Source organism: Sus scrofa, chromosome 6, assembly GCF_000003025.6.
Source record: "Sus scrofa isolate TJ Tabasco breed Duroc chromosome 6, Sscrofa11.1, whole genome shotgun sequence".
Taxonomy (NCBI): domain Eukaryota; kingdom Metazoa; phylum Chordata; class Mammalia; order Artiodactyla; family Suidae; genus Sus; species Sus scrofa.
Window position 1 is genome coordinate 47,475,176 of NC_010448.4, and position 22,443 is coordinate 47,497,618.

Sequence of the window (22,443 nt, forward strand, 5' to 3'; positions counted from 1 at the left end):
TGTTAGGGGCAGCTTGCCTTGGGACCCAGGGGACCCCCCCCTTCACTTCCAGGCTGAATGTAAACCAGATGCAAACTATCTTAATTGTGACCCGGAGGGTGCCCTAACACTCCTTCCCCCATTCTGGGTGGCGGCCAAAAACTACAGTTGAACCTCAGCTGAGTGCTTGAGAGTTTGGCCACGACCGGGAGATGGCAGGTCTGCACAGAGATGGCCATGCAGTGTATGTCACTGTTCACCTGGAGCGCATACATGCACTTAGTGGTAACCCCTGTGCGGTGCAAAGGGCAGTCGATACGTGTGAAAGTACTCAGAGCATATACCTCCACATACATAACACATGCATGTGCATTCATGCCTGCAGTGTGAAGAATCTGCACATAACTCACGAGGCGCTCGCCTTCACCCACAAGACTGGAGCCTATAGGGACTGGGCGTGAGCTGTGGGGTTTCAGTAGCCTCTCACCCCGGCCATTGCCAGCAGAGCACAGCGGCTTTGCGGGCCGCTAACCCTGGCGTTAGGTTGGAGCTTGGGGACCCGGTTCAGGGCTGGAAACTGCGGTGCTCTAGATCCTGCCTCAGGGGTCGAGGCCTGGAGCAAAGGGGGCCTCCGAGAGCACCTTCCTCGGGACTTGGCCATGGCCCAAAGGGACTTCAACAAGTGCATTCCAACACAGTTTTGAGTTCACCACAGCGCGCAGCGCGACGTGCGTGCTCGCCGTCAGGGATTCACCTCCTTCCCAGGGACCTCGCGCGCACATCCCAGAGACTAGGACTGGGTACGCAAGGCCCGGGAAAAGCTCAGCCCCGCCTCCTCGCCTCGAGAGGGCGCCTGCGCACTGAACTAGACTGGTCTTTTACTCACGCCTTTGGTCCTGCTCAAGTGGAGCGTATGCGCACGCGCCAACTGCGCACGCTGGGAAGAAGTCACGTGGCAGCCGGAAAGCGCGGCAGCCGCAGCTAGAGCCTCCTCCATCTTCGCCTCCAGGGCTGGAGAGGAAACAGTGACGTAGTTTCCGTCTCCACCCGCAGTTCCTTTTCCGGTCCTCGAGGACGCCGTGCCTGTAGGATCTTCGGCTTCAGTCCCGGTGTGGGAGGCAAGAGTAGTCATGGCGATGTTTGAGCAGATGAGAGCGAACGTGGGCAAGTTGCTCAAGGGTATCGACAGGTCTGAACCTGGTCAGAGGGAGCGCTTCTGGCCAAGCAGGATGGAGGAGGGGATTTTTCGGGAGACAGCAAGGGTGGTCTGGATCCTGGGCTTGCCCGGGAGTGGGGTTTTTTCAGTCGTCTTGGAGATGTTTAAGGAAACAGCACTGCAGAGGCCTTATGGCGGGCGATAAGCTTGTCTACCGCTCAGTCCTCCCTTTTTTAATTGATGTAAGGCCTCTCTCTCTGCTTCTCGGCTTCCCCTCACTTTCCTTTCTCTCCTCCTCAGTCTGTCTCTCTCAGTGCCTCTTTCTCTCTCCCCCCTCCCATATCATTCATCCAATACATGTTTACTAAAATCTGTTTTGTCAGTGCTGGGCACTGCTGCGAACCAGAAGTGACCAAGAGAGTCACAGGCTGTGCTTTCACGGAGTTCCCGGTTCAGAGTCTAGACAAACCTGCCAATAGGCAGTGGTAGTGGTAGCCAGAAGTGGTCAGGGCTGGGATGGGGGGATGCTAGGCAGGAGAAGATGGTGCTAGACCTGAGTGGGGCCTGGGGAGGGGAGAAAGGGGTGCCTGGCAAAGATGTCCTGGAGGCCAGGTATACATGCTGCCAGGGCTGGTTGGCTGAGAGGTTGAGGAGACATCCTAGAAAAGACACAGGGCTGATAGAGTTCTCATCGTGGCACAGCGGAAACACTTCTGACTAGGAACCCTGAGGTTGCGGGTACAATCCCTGGCCTTTCTCAGTGGATTAAGGATCTGGTGTTGCTGTGAGCTGTGGTATAGGTTGCAGATGCGGCTCGGATCCTGCGTTGCTGTGGCTGTGGTGTGGGCCAGCAACTGTAGCTCTGATTCAGCCCCTAGCCTGGGAACCTACATATGCGGCCAAGGGTGCGGCCTTAAGAAAAAAAAAAAATACACGGGGGCTAGAGCTTAGGCTTAGGTCTGGGATGTGGATAAGTTTTGTTAGAGGTTATAGAGCTGATTCGGTATTTGAGTAGAGCAAGTGACCAGTGACAGATCTGGAGGGAAGCAAGAAAGGAAGAGGGAGGAGCAGGCTACAGTGTCCCCTCTCACCCCGGCCCCACAGAGCGACTGACCTCAGCTCCTCTCTTTTCTGCTCACCCATCTTGTTTCTCCTCTAGGTATAATCCTGAGAATCTGGCCACCCTGGAGCGCTATGTGGAGACACAGGCTAAGGAGAATGCCTATGATCTGGAAGCCAACCTGGCTGTTCTGAAACTGTGAGTGTCTGCATCTGTTCCCACCACTGTGTCAGTAGCCAGCAAGGTGCCGCTCCCAATACTGGGTAGGGTGGGAGTTGGGGGTGGCCCACAGGATGTGGCTTCTCTCTCTTTTAAGTTGAAATGTAATTGATGTACAGTGTTATATTTTCAGGTGTGAAACATAACAATTGGATGTGTTTATAGATTTTATTCCATTTAAAGTCAATATAAGAGTTCTCTGGTGGCTCAGCAGGTTAAAGATCCAGCGTTGTCACCGCTGTGGCATGGGTTTTATCCTTGAAACTTCCATATGCTGCAAGTATGGCCAAAAACATGGTTATATAAAACATTGATGGAGTTCCTGTCATGGCGCAGTGGTTAACAAATCCGACTAGGAACCATGAGGTTGCGGGTTCGGTCCCTGGCCTTGCTCAGTGGGTTAACGATCCGGCGTTGCGGTGAGCTGTGGTGTAGGTTGCAGACGGTGAGCTGTGGTGTAGGTTGCAGACGCGGCTCGGATCCCATGTTGCTGTGACTCTGGCGTAGGCCGGTGGCTACAGCTCCAATTGGACCCCTAGCCTGGGAACCTCCATATGCCGTGGGAGCGGCCCAAGAAATAGCAAAAAGACAAAAAAAAAAAAAAAAAAAAAAAAAATTGGTTATAGTCTGTGCTGTATGTTACATCCTTGTATCTTACTTATTTTATATCTACCAGTTTGTATCTCTTAATCTCCTTCGCCCGCCTGTCTTGCCTCCCTCCCACCCTGCTCCCCTCTGGTAACCACTAGTTTGTTCTGTATATTTGGGTTTGTTTTTGTTTCATTATAGTCATCCGTTGTCATCTTTTAGGTTCCACATATTAGTCAAAACGTACAGTATTTGTCTTTCTTCAGCTTATTTCACTAAGCGTATTGAGGTCCATTCATGTCATTGCAAAGGGCAAAATTTCATTCTTTCATGGCTGGGTGATGTTCCCTTGTGTGTGTATCCCGTTTTATCCATTCATTTGTTAGTGGACACCTAGAGTGCTCCCATGTCTTGGCTGTCATAAATAGTGCTGCTGTGAACATTGGGGTGCATGTGTCTTTTCGACTTAGTGTTTTTGTTATCTTTGGATGTGTACTCAGGTTGGAATTGCTGGGTCATATGGTAGTATTTTTTTTTTTTTTAATAATTGTTGGTATAATGTTGTGCCAATTTCTCCTGTACAGCAAAATGACTTAGTTATCCAGATATATATATATATATATATATATATATATATATATATATATATACTTATTTTTATTTTTAATGTTCTTTTCTATCATGGTTTATCCCAAAAGATTGGTTATGGTTCCCTGTACTCTCTGGTAGGATCTTGTTGTTGGTCTATTATAAATGTAATAGTTGCATTTACTCACCACAGGCTGTCAGTCTATCCTGCTCTCCCTCCTCCCCCTTGATAACCACAAATCTGTTCTCTATGTTTGTGAGTCTGTTTTTGTTTTGTAGATATGTTTATTTGTGCCATATTTGAGATTCCATGTATAAGTGATGTCGTGTGGTACTTGTCTTTCTCTTTCTGACTTTACTGAGTGTGATCATCTCTGGTTGCATCCATGTTGCTGTGAATGGCATTATTTCACTCCTTTTTATGACCAAGTAGTATTCCATTGTGTTTATATACCACATCTTCTTAGTCCACTCATCTGTTGATGGACATTTAGGTGGCTGGTTCTTTCTTTTCCCCCTTTTTTGGCCTCCCTATGGCGTATGGAGTTCCAAGGCCAGGGATCAGATCCAACCACAGTTTCAGCGTAAACTGCGGCAACGCTGGATCCTTTAACCCACTGTGCTGGCCCAGGGGTCGAACCTGTGTCTCAGTGCTGCAGAGATTCATGTATCCTGTGGCACCACAGCAGGAATTTCTGGTAGTTCTGTTTCTGTTTGTCTTTTTAGGGCCGCACCCACGGCACATGGAAGTTCCCAGGCTAGGGGTTGAATCAGAGCTGCAGCTACACAGCCATAGCAACGCCAGACCTGAGCCAAGCCTTCAACCTACACCACAGCTCACGGTAACGCTGGATCCTTAACCCACTGAGCGACACGAGGGATTGAACCCACATCCTCATGGATACGAGTCAGATTCTTAAACCCACTGAGCCACAGCAGGAACTCCCTGGTAGTTCTATTTTTTTCATTTCTGGGGGGAACCTTTATATTGTCTTCCATAGTGGCTGCACCAATTACATTTCCACCAACAGATGTACCAGAGTGGTCTCTTCTCCACATCCTTGGCCTTTCTGACAGGTGTGAAGTGACAGCTCATCGTGGTTTTGATTTGAATCTCCCGGATGATTATCATTGTCGTGCATCTTTTTGTGTGTCTGTGTTGATCGGTACATCTTCTTTGGAAAAATGTCTATTCAGGTCTTCTCCCATTTTTTAGTAGGGTTTTTTGGGGTTTGGGCATTGAGTTGTCTTGAGTTTTAAATATATTTTTTGGATCGCATATAACTTTTCTCGATGTGCTAGACTAGGAAGCCAGGGAAGTTGGGGCAGGCGGAGGAATGGCTTTTTAAAAAATAGTTTCAAAACACACAGGCTAGCACATAAAACAAATACATGGAATTCCCTTTGTGGCACAGCGGAAATGAACACGACCAGGATCCCTGAGGATGCAGGTTTGATCCCTGGCCTCGCCCTGCGGGTTAAGGATCCGATGTTGCTGTGAGCTGTGGTGTAGGTTGCAGATGCAGCTTGGCTCCTGCGTCGCTGTGGCTGTGGTCTAGGCTGGCATCTGTAGCTCCAATTCGACCTCTGGCCTGGAAACTTCCATATGCCTTGTGTGTGGCCCTAAAAGGCAAAAATAAAAAACAAAACCAAATACGTAGTTTAACAAGTAAGTGTAAACGAGCACGCGTGTGCTCACCATCCAGGTTGCAAAAGTGAGTGCTGCCGGTGCCCCTGGGCCTTTGCCTCGTGTGTTTTGTGCCAACTACCCCCACCATGGTAACCACTTTTAGGCTCTCATGGCCTGGTTTTATGTGCGTTTAAGACGTAGGCACACGCGCACACGCATCCCGATTAACCTAGCTCATGTTTCCCTGCTTTGAACTTGACATAAATGTAGTCATACGACTGAAGCTCTTCTGTATCTGGCGTTTTCCAGTCAGCCCTGGGTTTGTGAGATCCATCCTTTTTCTATGTGGCTGCCGTGTGTTGTCATTGCTGTATAGTGTTCCATGTGGTCCTAGTTATTGCTTCTGTCGATGGACGTTTGGGTTCTGCCTCCTCAGTGCTTTATTGGCACATTACCAGCTGTGTGATTTTTTAGGTGGCGTAGCCTCAGTTTTGCCATCTGTAAAATAGAGATAATACACTGGGACTTGCGAGCTGTTGGGGTTGTACTGGGGATGACTGCCGCTTAGGGAGTGGTAGCTGCAGTGCTGGAAGCTTTGTGTGTGCTGCCCCACTTAGAGCCTGCCTTGCCTTTGTGAAGTAGATGTGGTTGTTGTTATCCCCTCTTGCAAGGGAGGAAACTGATGCAGGGAGCATTTAAAATAAGTAATCGAGGAGTTGTGGCTCAGTGATAATGAATCCGACTAGTATCTATGAGGTTGCAGGTTCAATCCCGGGCCTCGCTCAGTGGGTGGAGGATCCGGCGTTGCAGTGACCTGTGGTGTAGGTTGCAGATGCAGCTCTGATCTGGCATTGCTGTGGCTGTGCTGTAGGCCGACAGCTGCAGCTCCAATCCGACCCTTAACCTGGGAGCCTCCATATGCCACAGGTGCAGCCCTAAAAAGGCCAAAACATAAAGTAAAATTAAAAGGTAGTCGCAGGTCACTCAGCAGTGAAGTTTAAAGCCAGGCAGTTGACTCCAAAGCCCTGACCACTCCTCCAGACGCCACTTTTGTGCTCATTTGTTAGTGATGCACTTAACACTGCCTTGCTGGGTGGTTGTGAGGATTAACTGTGCACGTCTGCACAGCAAGAAAGTAGGGTCAGGGAGGTAAAGGCACAGCCAGGGAGCCGTGCACTCAGGATTAGAGCCCCGGCATGTCCAGCTCCCAAACCCTGGGCCAAAGCAGTGCACAGCACCTGTCGAGGCCGAGGGGCCCGGAGACGCCACCACCACTGTGTCTTTGTTCCGCTTCCTAGGTACCAGTTCAACCCAGCTTTCTTCCAGACCACTGTCACCGCCCAGATCCTGCTGAAGGCCCTCACCAACCTGCCCCACACCGACTTCACGCTGTGCAAGTGCATGATCGACCAGGCGCACGTATCCTTCCTGCTCCCTGGGCCGGGTGGGTGAATTCACGGAGCAGCGGTCTGAGCCGAGCAGCAGACACTGAGTACCCAGCACGGGCTTGGCACCATGTCTGGGCTGAGAAAGGCTCGCTCCTTGACCCTGCTCTGCATGGTGTGTTGTGGGAGGGCCTGCTTTCGGAGAGATTGTTTGCCTGCCCCAGGGGTCTGTTCTGGTGGCTTAAAAAAGGCACATGGTCCACTGTTCAAAGTCCAACAAAATGTGCAGTGAAACAAATCAAGGCCTCCTCCCGCCCCATCCCACAGTCCCCCGCTCTTCTCCAGGAAGGCAGTGGTAGTTTATAGTCCTGGGGGCCTTTCCACAGAGGCTCTCAGGATGCATAAGTGCAGCTGTGTGTGTTTATACCCTCATGGTCCTCCCCACCCAAACGGGCCAGTATGCACATCATTCTGCATCTTGCTTTTTTCCTCTTCTTTCGTTTTTTCTTTCTCTGTTTTTCTCTTTCTTTCTCTTTCTGGGATCTCAGTTCCCAGACAAGGGATTGAACCCGGCTGCAGCAGTGAAGGTGCCGAATCCTAACCACTAGACCACCAGGGAACTCCTTACATCTTGCTTTCTTCCTCTCACAGTGTGTCTCATCACTTTCGCTGTGTCAGTTCTATGAGAGACTCCACTTCAGTGTGTGGTTGGGCCACTGATGCATTAACAGTCCCCATCAGGGAGTTCCTGTCGTGGCTCAGCAGAAGTGAATCCGACTAGCATCCATGAGGACACGGGTTCGATCCCTGGTCTCGCTCAGTGGGTTAAGGATCTGGCATTGCTGTGAGCTGTGGTGTAGGTCACAGGCTCCGCTCGGATCTGGCATGGCTGTGGCGTAGGCTGGCGGCTGCGGCTCCAATTTGACCCCTAGCCTGTGAACCTCCATATGCTGTGGGTGCAGCCCTAAAAAGACCAGGGGAAAAAAAAAAGAGTCCCCACACTGGCTCATTAGGACTTTTTTTCACTTTTGCCATCACAAGTGGGAGTGAACAAAAGATGGGCGCGGGCAGTCTAGGACTCAGCAGCGGGCTCCTCCCGCCCCAGGGCCTTTTCCCTTAACCCTTCCTTCCAGCAAGAAGAACGGCCCATCCGGCAGATTTTGTACCTGGGAGACCTGCTAGAGACCTGCCACTTCCAGGCCTTCTGGGTAACTTCCCTTGGCTCTGGGGGCAGGGTGGTGACTGGGCCGCGTGGAGCAGGCCGCCGAAGGTGGCGACTGTGCCCGGCGGGTTGGCTGCCTTCGTGGCGTGGGTCCTGTGCCCATGGAATGGTCATGCTCAGCCGGGGCCGGGCTGTCTGCTGTGCCGCAGAGCTCAAGCGACACACACACCCTTCCAGCAAAGGCCCTCGTCCTCTAAACACTCTTCCTCTTTTGCTTGCTCTAACCCAGCCTGGCCCAGCCGTCCATCTCTGCAGCTTCCCAGGTAGCCTCTCAGCCTCTCCCCTCTACTCGGATTCATCTCCCTCCCCAGCTCCCAGCCCCCAGCCCTGTGTTTGTACTTCCGCCCCCCTTTTGTGGCATCAGCACCCGCCCCCCAGCAGTGCTCATTCATCTTGTCATGAAGAATGTAGCTCACTGGCCCTCTTCCCGCTGTTTTCATTCTTAGGTGCTTGCAAAGGCAGGCAGATCCGTGATTCTTCCACCACCCTGTCCCCCCAGTTTCTGGAACTTTTCTCCTCTCTGTGCCTTCAGCCTCTCACTGGTAGTCACACCCTAGACCACTGGTTCTCAGCACTTTGGACCCCTGAGGAGTTAAACAAATACTGGAAGTTCCCGTTGTGGCTCAGTGGTAATGAGCCCGACTAGTATCCGTGAAGACGCAGGTTCGATCCCTGGCCTCGCCCCGTTAGTTGAGGATCTGGTGATGCTGTGGCTGTGGCGTGGGCTGGCAGCTATAGCTCTGTTTCCACCCCTAACCTGGGAACTTGCACATGCCTCCAGTGCGGCCCTAAAAAGCAGAAAAAAAACAAACACATTATGATACTTGGCTCCTGCCTCCCTGGAATCCGATATAAGTGGTCTGGGTGCAGTCTAGACTTAGGGCTTTTACAGTTATTCCTGATGATTCCGATGCCCAGCTAAGGCTGGGAGCCAGTGGCCTGTCCTTGTCTTCACCAGTGTTCGCTTCCTCCTCCTCCGTCCGTGAATGTCACCTCCACCCTCTGACCACGTCCTCGATTCCCAGCTCGCCCCCCTGAGGTCCCCGACCCGACACCTTTGGGCCTGACCAGCAGCCCTGGCCCTCATCCGGCTTCCTCCTCCGGCACAAATGCGCGCTCCTCCCCTTCCACACCTGGATCTGCGAGGATGCGCAAGGCCAGAGAAGAACCCCTCCGGGGCCGGCCACCACCCAGACACGGTCTTCAGCCCCTGCTCGTCCAGGGCCTTGCGCCCTCCCTGCTCTGCTGGATAGCCCTGCTCAGCTTCTCACCACCTCTGCTTGTCCTATGGCCCCTCCTTTCCTGGGAAGGTAGAAGCAGCCAGAGCAGGACTTCCCGCCCCCAGCCTGACGTCTGTGGGCAGCCAACCCAGCACTTTGCTGTTTTCATGGCTGAATTGTCCCTGCTCCTGTCACAGGCCCCCCTTCTCCAGGGCTCCAGTCCCCTTCCTCTCGCCTGCTGGGCATCCCACCGTGGCTCTCCCGGCTCCTCCATAGAGCAAACTTGGCCTTCCCACGTGGTTTCCATCACCACAGGAGACGTCCACCCTGCACTTCATTTCAGCTGAAAAAGAGAACTCTCTGTCAACCTCCACACCCCACCAGCTCTGCCTCTCATTCCAGCCACGCTCCTGTTTGCTCGGGGCTTTCTTGATTTTAAAGCTGGAAGTCTCACATCCTAGGAAACCCCGTCTAGGGTGAATGGGGACTCTGTCAGCCCACCCTGGGACAGCTAGCCTGCCCTCAGCCTCCCCTGGTCCCCTGGTCACTGGAAGCCCCTCCATTCAGGTTTCTGTGGCCAACCCTCTGCCCCCGGCCTCCAGCCCACACACACTCCATGGACCCACTCTTGTCCAGATCTGCAGTGACGTCCCCACTGCTGGATCCAGTAGGAAGTTCTCAGGCCCCGTCTCACCTGCCCCTCCAGCCCCGCCTGATGGGGCATCACGCGCCGCTCCCTCACACCCGCTCAGCTTGGCTCCAGGACAGCCGCTCCTTCCCACCGTCCTCCTGGGTTCCTCATTTCCATCACTCGTTTTGGGGAGCCCTTGCTGGGGAGGGGACATTTGAGCAGAAGCCTGAAAGGTGGGGGTGTGAGCCGCAGGGGAGGAAAGTTCCAGAACCAGCCAGCATGGAGGCCTTGAGTGGGTGGGGGCCTGGCATGTCTGAGGGGCAGTGAGGAGCCCCATGGCTGGAGTGAGGGGCAAGTGGGCAGGGGCGACAGGCAGGTCCTGCGGGGCTTCGTGGGTCGTGGGGGACACTTGACGTTTGAGTGAGATGGGAACCAAGTCGACGGAGTTGAGTGCAGGAAGCGATTCCGTCTCCACATCCTCTGTCGGGACTGGTGTCCGCCTGGCCCGTGCACACCCCAGCTCTCTGATTACAGGCACATCACTTAGCTGCTGTGAGCTTTGGTCTCCTTGTCTCTAAAATGGTGAACAAAATCAGCCACACTTACATCACGAGGTTGCACACGGAAGGGCTGGCATGTGGGTGGAGGCTCGAGTGCTCGCCTCTGTCGCTGGTGGTGGTCTTAGCGTTCTTGGCATTACCGACGTTAACGTTTTGGACATTGTCGCTCCCCTCACAGCAAGCCCTGGATGAAAACATGGACCTCCTGGAAGGTATAACTGGCTTTGAAGACTCCGTCCGCAAATGTAAGCCCCTCTCTGAGCTTGGACTCCCTGAGGGGCGGGAGTGGCCACAGGGCCGCCCTGCAGCATCTTTGTCCCTCCTTTCTGCAGTTATCTGCCATGTCGTTGGCATCACTTATCAGCACATCGATCGCTGGCTGCTGGCCGAGATGCTCGGGGATCTGACAGGTAAGGCCCTCTGGGTCCCCAGTACCATTCTAGGAGGTCAGGGGGGTCGGGGCCATGGGCCTCAGTGGCTCCTCAGGCGGACCCACCTCTGCCTCACCAGGTGAAGGCCCAGCCTAGGGAGGGACTAAGGGATTCACATAAAGCGTCTCCTTCCTTGGCAGAGATCCTTTGGCATTTGTTGGTTTATTCTGCATAAACTAATGGAATGCCCACTCTGTGCCAGCTACGGCCCTAGGGGCACAGCAATGAATAACAGTGAACGGCTCAGAGTCTCTCTTGTGGACGTGGTGAAACAGCTGACAGATGAGGCTGAACATCTCTGGTGGGGATCCGTGCGTGACAGCCCCTGGGGGGGAACACAGAGGTGAGGCAGTGCAGCGTCCGAACAGTTACCTTGGCCGGCGGAGTGAAGCGGGCAGCGTGGGGCAGAGCGAATGTGAGGATCACAGGCCCACAGAGCTGCCCGGGAGCCCTTGACTGGAGCCCGGTGAGCGAGGGGCAGAGCCGGGGGCAGAGGTGCCGGGAAGGCCAGGTACCCGGGGCTCCTGAGGACTGCGTCTCAGTGAGGACTCACTCCCGAGTGAGGTCTAAGCAGGGAGGGACATCATCGGATTTACGTTTCTAAATGATCTCTCTAAAAAGGAAGTAAAGAAAAAAACGCGTGTGAGTATATTTGCTTGTGCTGCCAAAAGAAACACAGGAAGGAAAATGCAAAGCTATGGAAAGTGGTTACTCCTTGTGGAGTGGGGGGTGAGAACAGGGAGGAGAGGGCGGGGCTTCCTCTGAGGACCTTCTCCGATAGTCCTGCCTTTTGAGCCAGGTGGGCTTTTTGTAGGATGTTATTTGTTTTCAGTGGAAGCTAACATTTATTGGACACTCTGTCAGGCACTATACTAAGTGCTGTGAGATGTTTACGTTTCCTTAAGGTGTTTTCTGTATTTAAAAGAGAAATTAGGAGTTCCCGTTGTGGCGCAGTGGTTAACGAATCCGACTAGGAACCATGAGGTTGCGGGTTTGGTCCCTGCCCTTGCTCAGTGGGTAAACCACCCGGCATTGCCGTGAGCTGTGGTGTGGGTCGCAGACATGGCTCGCATCCTGCGTTGCTGTGGCTCTGGCGTAGGCCAGTAGCTGTGGCTCCGATTCGACCCCTAGCCTGGGAACCTCCATATGCCGCGGGAGCGGCCCTAGAAAAGGCAAAAAGACAAAAAGATAAATAAATAAATGAGACATTAGATTAAAAGAGGATGAAACATCCCTTAGAATTGAATGTGAAGAGAAGCAGATGAATCTATCAAATTGATCACGGTCACGCAGAAAAGAATCATTTCAAGTCATAAAACACCTTCTTGGCCATGCATCCTTGCTAGCATGTTTTCTAAGGGCGAAGAAGAACCGCAAAGGAATTCTTGAACCTGAGGCCGTAGGCTTATTGTTGGCAGTGATGGTGGCGTCCTCATTTGGGAGCCATCCACGCAGGCTGCGGGGAGGCAGAGTAAGTACACAGACGTTACTAGGAGCTGAGCTTTGCCCCGGGAGAGAGCAGAGCAGTAAATGGAAAATGAAAGCGTCTAAGATGAAAGCCCTGTCATGGGAGGGATGAGAAGGCTAAAGGCTCCCTCTGGCTGCTGTTTGGAGAATGAACTAGAGAAGCAGCCAGCTGGTCGCGGGAGATCAGGTCGGCTGTGGCCACGGTCCAGGCAGGAGATGTTGGTGGCTTCTGGAGAAGGAGGGCGCCCCGGCCCTTGGCTCGCAGGCCCCCCAGTACTGCAGGATCACAGTGCCCACATCTGCACCGCCTGTGTCCCCTGCAGATGGCCAGCTGAAGGTGTGGATGAGCAAGTACGGCTGGAGCGCCGACGAGTCGGGCCAGATCTTCATCTGTAGCCAGGAGGAGAGCATTAAGCCCAAGAACATCGTGGAGAAGATCGACTTTGACAGTGAGTGGGGGCTGGAGGCCTCAGGCTGTGGGGCTCAGGACATGCTCTCATCCCTTGCCCTGCAAGTGAGAACCAGGGTACGGGGCACCTGCCTCCTTACGCCCTGGGTCTCCTCCGCACCCTCGAGTGTGATTCAGGTGTTTTAAAGATAGGGATAGGTGGAGTTCACGTTGTGGCTCAGTGGAAACATCCGACTAGAATCCATGAGGATGCTGGTTCGATCCCTGGCCTTGCTCAGTGGGTTAAGCGTCCAGCACTGCTGTGAGCTGTGGTGTAGAACACAAACCCGGCTTGGATCTATCCGGCGTGGCTGTGGCTGTGGTGTAGGCCAGCAGCTACAGCTCCAATTAGACCCCTAGCCTTAGAACCTCCATATGCCGTGGGTACAGCCCTAAAAAAAAGAAAAAAGATAGTGCGTGTGGCCCTTTAGTACAAATCAATTCAGTGGGTACTTAATTGAGGAGCAAGACTGAGCGGGCAGTCATCTCCACACTTGGGGGCTATGGACCCTCATTCTGGGTGAGATGTACCCACCGGGTCGGGGGTTCTTGGTGAGAACACGCAAGTCCGGCGCTCTAAGGGTCTTGCAGACAGTACCTAGTAAACGTTGTCATGGTGACGAGGGTCGAGACAGCACTCAGTACCAGGGGCGTCATTTAATCCTGCAGTTCCGTGGTTCTCACAGGGGGAAACTGCTGTTTAGTAATTTTTTTTTTTTTTTTTTAATTTTTAAGGTCACACCTGCTGCACATGGGGGCTCCCAGGCTAGGAGTCAAATCAGAGGTACAGCTGCCAGCCTACACCACAGCCACAGCCATGCCAGATCTGAGCTGCATCTGCATCCTCATGGCTGCTCGTCAGCTTCGTTTCCACTGAGCCCGGGCGGGAACTCCACCGTTCAGTAACTTGCTTGAGGTCAGCCACCTATGAAGGGCAGAGCCGAGATTTGAATCTAGGCCTCTCTGTTCCAGAGTCCAGACTCTTAACGGCTGCCTGTGTGATGGTGACCGAGGGGTTTGTGGGCATCTGCCCGTGGAGAGTGGCTCTATCCGGCGTGTCCCTGACTCTCCCACATTAACCGGTCCTCCTTTCTCTCCTCAACAGGCGTGTCCAGCATCATGGCCTCCTCCCAATAACCTCGCAGGCATTCAATAAAGACTTGTTGACTTCTTAGCCCCATTGTCTCCTCACTGGCTTCCTGCCTCTTCCCCTCGCCCCCCAGCAGGGGTCCAGGAACAGGCTTCGAGTCACCCTGTGCTGGGGCCACCTGGGTTCTGGCTGGAGCCTCTGCCTGCAGCCCGGCCTGTTTCCTTTGACTTCCTCTTCGCCAGCAGCTGACGTCCGCCACCGCCTTCCTGACCTTTCAGGTCACAAGTGGAAGGAACAGCAGCCGTGAGTCAGCAAGGAGGAGGCTGTGAATGGGAGGGAGGAGCCCAGCCCTGCACCCCAGCTAGCCTGGGCTCTTCTTTGCCCCAGAAAACCTGGGCGAACCTGGGTGAATGGGTTCCTGGTGAAGGAGAGGCACCGCCTTTGTCCTTGGGCCTCACGGGCGCAGCCACTCGTGGCCCCGGGGCAGGGGCTGGAGGGGCGAGCGGGGCGGGCGCCTGGCTGTTCGCTCAGCTGGTTGTGCCTCCTTGCCTTGTTCCTCAGTTTCCTCGTCTGTAAAAGGGGGGGATGGTGCTGCCTTGTCGGAGTCAGGAGGACTCGGAGCTTTTGCCGGTAACGGTCTCAGATCAGGACCTAGCCTGTTCTTGGCGCTGAGAAAACAGTCACTGTTAATTTCAGAGTCAGAAGCGTTGGCCCCCAGCATCGCAGTCTAGTCCCCAGTGCTCTTCTGCGTAGAGAGGACTTGATAAGAAAGTTGGGGTTTCTGTCAAGCCGTTCGTTCTGCCCCATCCCCAAGTCCCGGCCTGCACTGGCCAAGGGCCTCGCCCTTGTCCCATGATCCTTAGTTCCCGTGGTTGTTCGCATTTTGCAGAGTATTCCAGACGTTCTGGCAGAGTGGCCTTGGGCAGGTGTCTTCTCTGAGCCAGCTGTCTGCAGGAAGAGGGTGGGATACTGGTGACTGCCTTTGGGGGAAATTGGGGGAAATCAAATGCCACAAGAGAGGCACGTCCCTTTGTGTAGACTGGCGGGGTCCCTAGGGAGTGCCTCATTCTCCTGACTCTCCTGCTCTGGTACGTGGACTTTGCTTACAGAGGGGGCAGGGCCTGAGCTGCACCCTTCCCTGCCCTGCCTGCTTCCGGCACTCACACCCATCATGCTCTGAGGGCGCTGACTCCCAGGGCGGAACAGGACACCCTTTGCCCTGGGATCCAGACCTGAGCAAGAGCCCGGAACTAGGGCATGTGCCCAAACTCTGCGGACAAAGGGTTTTTCTACAGCTCAGGACTTGGGAGCCAGCTCAAAGCGGGGTGGAAGGAGGGGAGACTGGGATGTCCCCACCCACCTGTTTGGTTGTGTGAATTGGCAAAAGACACATACTCTAGGTGGGCACCCTCCCCCTCGCCCTGGCAAATGTCCTGGTATAGGATACAACCTGCACAACAGGCCGTGGCCACTCTGACCTTTGCTGCTTTGGGGAACCACAACTTGTCTTGCTTTGCTGACATGCCTTTGACCCAGGTCGCTCATCCTTTGAACAGCTAAGAGGCCCAGCTCTGCAGAAAGAGAGTCCAAACCCCAGCCCGGCGAGTGATCTCTGGGCATGTTGGTTAACCTCTCTGTGCCCTGGTTTTACAGCTGCAGGGAGTACCCACTTCTTTTTTTCTATTCCCCCCCCCCCTTTATTTTGGCTACACCTGAGGCATATGGAAGTTCCCAGGCCAGGGACTGAATCCGAGCCACAGCTGTCACCCCCGCCACAGCTGGGGCAACACCAGATTCTCAACCCACTGCGCCACAGCGGGAACTCCAGAGTACCCACTTCCGTAGCTGCTGTGAGTTAATGCAAGGGGTTTAAATCATCACCTTGTCCCCTGTCATGATCACTCGGGGACAGGGCTACTGTTTGAGCTGCTTCCGTAGCCATTTGGAGACATCCCCGTATCTGTTCCTGTTCCTGCCCTGAGAGGACACAGCCCGCTCTCCTTGTTTCACCTAAGAAGCGTTGATAGTGGGATACAGCACCGTGTAAATCCTGACTGAAGAGGTCTTGAGGATGCTAAGAAGTGTGGAAACAGCGGCCCCAATGCCAGGGCCACTGGCTGTACCCCTTCACTCTGGGCTCTCTCCCTGCCAGCTCTGAGCCCCTGCCCGCTGCCCCCTGACTCTCCAGAGGCAGTAGCTGTTACTACTGCACAGTCTGTGGATGGCTGCTGGGAACTGGCCTCAAAGCTGGCAATTAAAGGCAGCCTTTAATTTAAACCTCATTGGCTGGGAATGTCCATTTCATCTCTGAGCCCTTGGTCTGGGAGTTTTCTCAGTATCGACCAGCAGGCAGGGAGGGGCAGGTGGCCCATTGTTGGAGTGGCCTTTCCGGGCCCAGCAGGCCCAGCACAAGAGTTCTGGGCTTGTTCTCCAGGTCAGGCAGGAAGAGTTGCCCTGCCGCAGCCCCACCCAGCCCAGCCCAGCCCAGCTTTGGACACAGCAACACTCCTGGGTCTTCAGCCAGGTCATGACCCAGGAGGAGCTTGGGGGTGCCAGGACCCACACCACCATGTCCGGCGTGGCCCAAAGAGCTCTTGACAATGAAGGGACCCATGAGGACACAGGTTTGATTCCCTGGCCTCCCTTAACAGATTAAGGATCTGGTGTTGCCGTGAGCTGTGGTGTGGGTTGCAGACATGGCTCGGATTCCGTGTTGCTGTGGCCGTGGTGTAGGCTGACAGCTGCAGCTCAGATTCAGCCTCTTATCCTGGGAACCACCGTATGCCACGGGTACAGGTCTAAAAAAGACAAAAAAAGAGAAAAACACACAAAGACTTCAAATTCCTCACCATGATTTTAAGTCCGTTCATTCATCTGGGATTTCTTAAGCTTCTATCTTCTGCCAGACACTGCTTCAGAGACTAGTGATACAGCAGTGACCAAAACAAAGATTCCCGTACATCTTGGGCCAACATCCTTGGGAAGGAGACAGATGAGCAGGATAAGTAAACCAGTCATGCACTGTATTGAATGTGCTATAGACAAAAATGAAGCGGGAAGGTGTGGGGTGCTATTTATAAAACGGTGGTCAGGTGAGGTCTCACTAAGGGGGTGATACTTCCACCGATGTGCAGGAGAGGAGGCTATGATCCTGAGGGTCTAGTGTCGGGGCGAAGCGCAGTGGTAACAAGGCCTCGAGGCTGGACCCTTCCAGGTGTGTTGGAGGAACAGCCGGGAGGCCAGCAGTGTGGCAGGAGCTGGGAGAGCGAGGGGGGAGAATGGGAGAAGAGTTGGGAGAGGAGCTGGGGACCAGGCTGGGCAGGACATGGACGAACTGGTGAATTTGGCCGAAGCCCCAGGAGTCCCCATTGCTTCCAAAGCTGGGCGGGGCTGAGTCAAAGCAAGGAATCCTGCAGCCTTTCCTCCTGTCTTTGACTTCGTGGCGCCAAGGGATGGTTCTGAGCAGGGGAGGGAGGAGCTTGATTTGACTCAGGCTCCTTCTGGTTTCTTTGGAGAAAGAGAGGTGGGGAAGGGGGCATGTGGAGGACTTGAGAAATGTTGAGGAGGCTGGGACACTGGTCCAGGTGAAGACAAGGTGAGGGTGGACAGAACCAGGGTGTGGCCATGTGGGATGGGAGAAGTGGGTGAATTTTGTATATACTTGGAAGATGGATCTGACAGAATTTCCTGAACGACTGGATGTAGGGTGTGAAAACAAAGAGGAGCCAAGGATGACTGCAAGCTTTGTTGCCTGCACAGCTGAAAGGCCGGAGGCACCATTGACCAAGATGGGGATGGCTATGGGGTGACGAGGTTTGGGAGGAAGATCAGGAGCCCAACTCTGGGTACTTACACTTGAGACACCTATTATGTGTGAGTGTCATTTGTATTTATTTACTGTCGTGTCCCCCATACACTTGAGAACTTGGCGCACTTACCATGCTCAGCACCTTATCACCAGCATCCAAGAAGAGTTCCTGGAATACAACAGAGGCTCAATAAATGCTTTTTGAATGAGTGAAGTAAACACGTCCAAAAAATCCTCCACTTTCCCAGTCAGCCAGTATCCATTCGGAGCTACCATGTCCATTTTGTGAATTCTTCAAGAGTTTGTTTAATTGTCCTCCTTGTTCATAAAGCCAACTCTGCCAGTTTCCGTTGTGGCTCAGCAGGGCGTAAATCCAAATCCGACTGGTATCCATGAGGATGCAGGTTCCATCCCTGGTTTCTCTCAGAGGGTTAAGGATCGTGGGTTGCTATGGCTGTTGCATAAGCTGGCAGGTGTAGCTCTGATTTGATTCCTAGCTCAGGAACTTATATATGCCACAGGTGTTGCCCTGAAAAGCAAAGGCAAAAAATAAAAAAATAAATGAAGTCAATCCTGACTACTTCATTTCCATTCTAGTTCTGTTTGATTTTTCTTCATAGCACATATCCCCTTGGAATATATACATACGCTATGTACTTTTTTTCCCCCCGCATCTGTGGCATGTGGAAATTCCTGGGCAAGGGATGGAAAATGAGCCACAGCTGGGGCCGATGCCACAGCTGGGGCAACGCTGGATTCTTAACACGCTGCACCACAGCAGCAACTCCAATACACTGTTTCCTAAAATTGTGTTTTTTTCCTTTCACTAGACGGTTGTTTCATGAGGGCAGACAGTTTTGTCTATCTTATTTAGTGTTGATGCGTAAAACATGGTCTGGCACATAGTAGGCGCTTAATATTTGTTGAATTTCTGGCGCCGAAAGGGAATACACTCCACGCCAGAGCCCAATGGCCAGACCCGCCGGCCGAATCCTTCGCTCTCTGGGCCCGCCCACACGTAGAGGCCGCGCGCGCGCGCGCGCGCGCGAGGAGGCGAAGCTCGTCCACGAGCCGAAGGGCGGCGGGGAAGTGGACTCTGCGCAGGCTCAGAGCTTCCCGAGGCGGGGTCTTAGGGCCTTTCTCGTTAGGAAGCGCGCGCGCGCGCGCGCGGGAGGGCGGCGGCGGCGGCGGCGGCGGAGGCGCGGTGCGCAAGCGCAGCGGGCAGTGCGCAGGCGCTAGCGCAGGGCGGGCTGAAGCAGCTGAAGCAGCGGCGGCGGCGGCGGCGGCGGAGGCTCGGGCAGAGGGGCGGGAGCAGAGGCGGGAGCGGACGGGCTCGGGAGAGGCGGCGGAATGGTGGACTACCACGCGGCGAACCAGTCGTACCAGTACGGCCCCAGCAGCGGGAGCAATGGCGCCGGCGGCGGCGGTAGCATGGGCGACTACATGGCCCAGGAGGACGACTGGGACCGGGACCTGCTGCTGGACCCGGCCTGGGAGAAGCAGCAACGCAAGGTGCGCGGCCCGCGGGCCGGACGGGCTGGAGGGGGGCTTCCGAGGGAGGCTGGGCGCCGGGAAGGGGTTGGGAGTCCTGAGATGGGAGTGGAGGGTCTGTGATGAGAACCGGGCGTCGTGAGAAGGAATCGGTGGATCTGAGAAGGTGTTTGGGGTCCTGAAAAGGAGTTGCAGAACTTGAGCAAGGAATTGGGAGTCTGAAAAAATCATTGGCGGCCGAGGAGAGAATATGGAAATCTAAAACATGGAATCAGGGAGTCTGTGAAGGAATTAGGCGGGTCGAGGTGGGGAATTGGAGGAAACCAGCGAGATGATTGGAGACTCTAAAATGGAATTGGGTCTGAGGCGGGATCGAAGGCTCGGGTTGGATTGGGGTTGCTGAGAGAGGAACGGGGGGTCTGGAATTTGGGGGTCGGGGCAGTCTGAGGAGGAGCTCGAGTGTGCAGGGGGTTGTTTGGCTCGCAGAGTCCTCTGAAGAGGATAGGATTGTGGGAGCCCCAGGCTGGGGAACTTCTAAAGGGGGTGAGGATTCTGGAAGTCTGAAGATGGGGTTGGGGGGTACTCAGGAGGGGATTGTGGAGTGGGAAGGGTGGTGGAAGGACAGGGGAGATAAAAGCAGAGGGGCTAAGGAAAGAAGTGACTGTGAAAAGACCCGGGGCTTAGGATGTGGGGATGGGGAGGGTGGCGAATGAGGTCTGGAACGGGGGTCCGAAGGGACCTGTGAATGAGAAGTCTTGCAGGGGGTGAGATTTACTGGGGGTGCCCCGTTTTAAGGGGAAGAGGAGAAGACTGGACAAGAGAAGGCATGAAAGGAATTGATGAGGCTAAAGGCCTCATCGATGAGAGGCCCAAGGGAGATAGGGAGAGTATTTGGAGCGTTTTGAGGAGGGGAGCCGAAGAATTGCTGGAACGTCCACAAAGGCTCCGCCAAGGGTTGGCGGCGCCTGAGGCCAAGCAAGGTAGCCTGGAAAAGGTGAGGATGGAGGGAGGGAAGGGGCAGAATGGCGGAGAGTGGGAGGGAGGTTGGCGGGGTAATGAAAGTCTCATTAGGAAGGGAGTGTGTGATGGATAGACTGAGAGAGGAATTTGGGGGTGGGGGCGTCTGGAGATGCCGTCCCGGGACCGGAGAGTGTGTGTGTGTCCTGAAGGGAGAATGCGTTGTCTGGGGAGGAAGAGGTGAGAGTAGCTGCAAGAATTGTCCCGTGGGGGTGGGGGGGTGGGGCAAAGAGGTCTTTCTAAAGCAGGGCCTGTTTTCAGGTGGCATGTTGGGGTGTGGAAGCAATTTAGGGGAGACCCACAGTGAGGAAAGGGAGATCAAAAGGAGTGGGAGGCCCAGAGAAGGTAGCTTGTGTGTGTGTGTGTGTGGGTAAAATCTCAGGTGGTTGAGAGCGGGGAGCCTGATAGAAGAGAGGGTTTGAGTGTGTGCAGGAAGAGCTAAAGAAAGGAGGGTGTTGAGTAGGTGGGTGTGTTGGGAGGGGGTGTTTAAAGTGTTGTGTGTGCAGAGGGTGGGAGGTACTTGCAGTTAGGTTCTGGAGATCGGAATTTTCCTTCCAGATTTGTTACCAACTCTGTGGCCTTGGGCAAGACCCTTGGTCTCAGTGCAGTTCTGTCACCTGCGAAATGAGGCGGGGTCGAAGGGGTCCCTTCTGTGACTCTAGGAAGAGAGATGTGTATGGTGTGGGACTTGAGGGTGGCTTTGGTGGAGCTTTCTCAGGAACGTGGGGGCGGACTCAAAGCAAGGGGTGCGAGTGGTGAGTGTGGCTGGAAGCCTCTTGAGGGTATGAGTTGGTGCTTTGGGGGCTCCCAGCGGGCAGCCCAGGCTGGAGGGGAAAGGGTGAAAAGAGCAGCTGTTCCAGGCAGCCCGGGGTGGGGCCTGGCATAACCTTGGGTAAATTACCAACCTCTGCTTGAATTTCCTCCTCTGTAGTTGGGGGGTGGTGGGTTGGCTGTGGCGTCCTTATCTGTTGCCCCACCTACCTCTGGGTGGGCAGATGGAGATAATCTGACATAAAAATGCTTTTTGAGGGGAGAGCCCTAGTCTGCAGACTCAGCAGTGTGTTGCCGGAGGCAGTGCTGGGTTGGAAAAGGTTAAGAGTTGCCAGGAGACTTGGAAAGTTGGGAGGGGAGCCTGCGGCTACCGGGTTGTTTGTGAGGTCTGGGCTCTGCCTTCTCCAGCTGCACGTGCTTGGGGAGAAGGAGCCTTGGAACCTTTTACTCAGGTGATGGGAGTGGGCACCTGCCTTTCCCCTCCCTTCCCGTCTCTACCACTCCCAAAGGTGCTCCCTTTGCTAGCTCACTTCCACTCCTTTGGGAGTTGTTAGGGTGTGTGCTTCTTCGTACCCATAGTCTCCCTTGCATGCTGGGCGAGGCTGAGGCACCCACCATTCCGGCCTGGGCGGGAACCAGGACTCACCGGAACCCCTAGGCCTCGCTGCTGTGTGTCAGCTCCCTTCCTCAAGCACTGGGCAAGGTTGAGGGAAAGGGTGGCTCACAGCCCCTCTGATACCAGCTGCTTTAGATTCTGAGTCTGGCGTGTCCTGCTTCATACGTCTGGGTATTTACACACAGCTATACTTTGGGGGGGATGTCGCTTCACTGCTGTGCACCCACCTATGATGGGGTAGGAAGCCTTTTGAAACGGGAGAAGGGGTAATGGAAAGAAATATATACACACGTTTGTGCTGTTCTTTTTCTTCTAAGAGGAACCCTCCACCCCTCCCCCGGACTGGATTTTTCTGAGCTGCAACGTCACCCATTGCCCTTCTTGTCTCTCCAAGGCTGAGCCACTGTCACAGGGAGAGTGACAGTCCTATGACTGTTCTTTGCACACTCTCATTCTCTAAAAAAATCTGTAGGCCTTTAAAGCAAGTAGAATCGAATTCTTCTAGGAATCAGGCAAGGTTTAGCCCAAGTCAGAGGGTGTATGTGGTTCCTGGTGGTTCTCACTTCTACCTTCAGCCCTTCTAGGGTCGCCTTCTAGGGACCCTTGTAAGGGAGGCATTGCCTGATTAGTAGATTATGCAACACTTCTGATATGGGAAGCCTCCAAGTGTTGTGAGGGGTAGGGGGAGGGACTGGCCTGGCCTCGCGGGCAAATTCTTGAGCAATTATAGCTCTGGGCCATAGTTCCCTCTCCCTGTTTCTGAAAGGGGTCTGGGTAGCCTTGCCACCCTCCCTGCCCTCCTGGACAGGTGAGGTCACTTGACAGCTGCTCCAGAACTTTGTCACAGCAAGAGGAATTGCCCCCTTTTGCTAGGCTTGTAAGCTTGTTTGTTCACTGAAACATCACTGCTTTCAGGACCTCACTGTTCAGACCCTGACCTTTGGCTGGAGCTCTGTTAGGTTTGAGTTAATTATTTGAAACTTCTGATGATGTTTTGTTTTTTCTCCAAGTAGGGTTTTTTTTTTTCCTTTCTTTCTTTCTTTTCTTTTTTTTTAAGGCTGATGAT

General features: G+C 54.0%; 2 protein-coding genes across 8 annotated transcripts in view; both read left to right on the forward strand.

The window, feature by feature from the left end:
• On the forward strand, positions 1,009–13,758 carry EIF3K (eukaryotic translation initiation factor 3 subunit K). 2 transcript variants are annotated; one of them, XM_003127119.5, is made up of 8 exons: positions 1,009–1,168; positions 2,295–2,393; positions 6,519–6,639; positions 7,739–7,813; positions 10,417–10,483; positions 10,571–10,648; positions 12,460–12,585; positions 13,690–13,758. In XM_003127119.5, the coding sequence occupies exons 1-8, from the start codon at positions 1,110–1,112 to the stop codon at positions 13,719–13,721; spliced, it is 657 nt and encodes a 218-aa protein (XP_003127167.2). In that variant the 5' UTR covers positions 1,009–1,109; the 3' UTR covers positions 13,722–13,758. The 2 variants fall into 2 exon arrangements, with proteins under 2 accessions (XP_003127167.2, XP_005664652.1); XM_005664595.3 differs by having other exon boundaries at positions 1,013–1,168; positions 10,417–10,648.
• Positions 18,659–22,443, forward strand: part of ACTN4 (actinin alpha 4) — a 72,166-nt gene continuing 68,381 nt past the window's right edge. For 3 of the 6 annotated variants that reach the window (XM_005664596.3, XM_003355885.4, XM_021094344.1), the window contains exon 1: positions 18,712–18,994. In XM_005664596.3, coding sequence (XP_005664653.1) covers positions 18,833–18,994 — 162 coding nt within the window. In that variant the 5' untranslated portion in view covers positions 18,712–18,832. Of the gene's footprint in view, positions 18,995–22,443 lie in introns of all 6 variants that reach the window. The other 3 variants (XM_003127120.5, XM_003355884.4, XM_003355883.4) reach the window with 2 other exon arrangements.

Coding starts and splice junctions, on each gene's coding strand:
- EIF3K (XM_005664595.3), top strand. CDS start 1,110: ATGGCGATGTTTGAGCAGATGAGAGCGAACGTGGGCAAGTTGCTCAAG. Junction 1,169..2,294: donor TTGCTCAAGGGTATCGACAG/GTCTGAACCTGG, acceptor TTTCTCCTCTAG/GTATAATCCTGAGAATCTGG. Junction 2,394..6,518: donor AACCTGGCTGTTCTGAAACT/GTGAGTGTCTGC, acceptor TCCGCTTCCTAG/GTACCAGTTCAACCCAGCTT.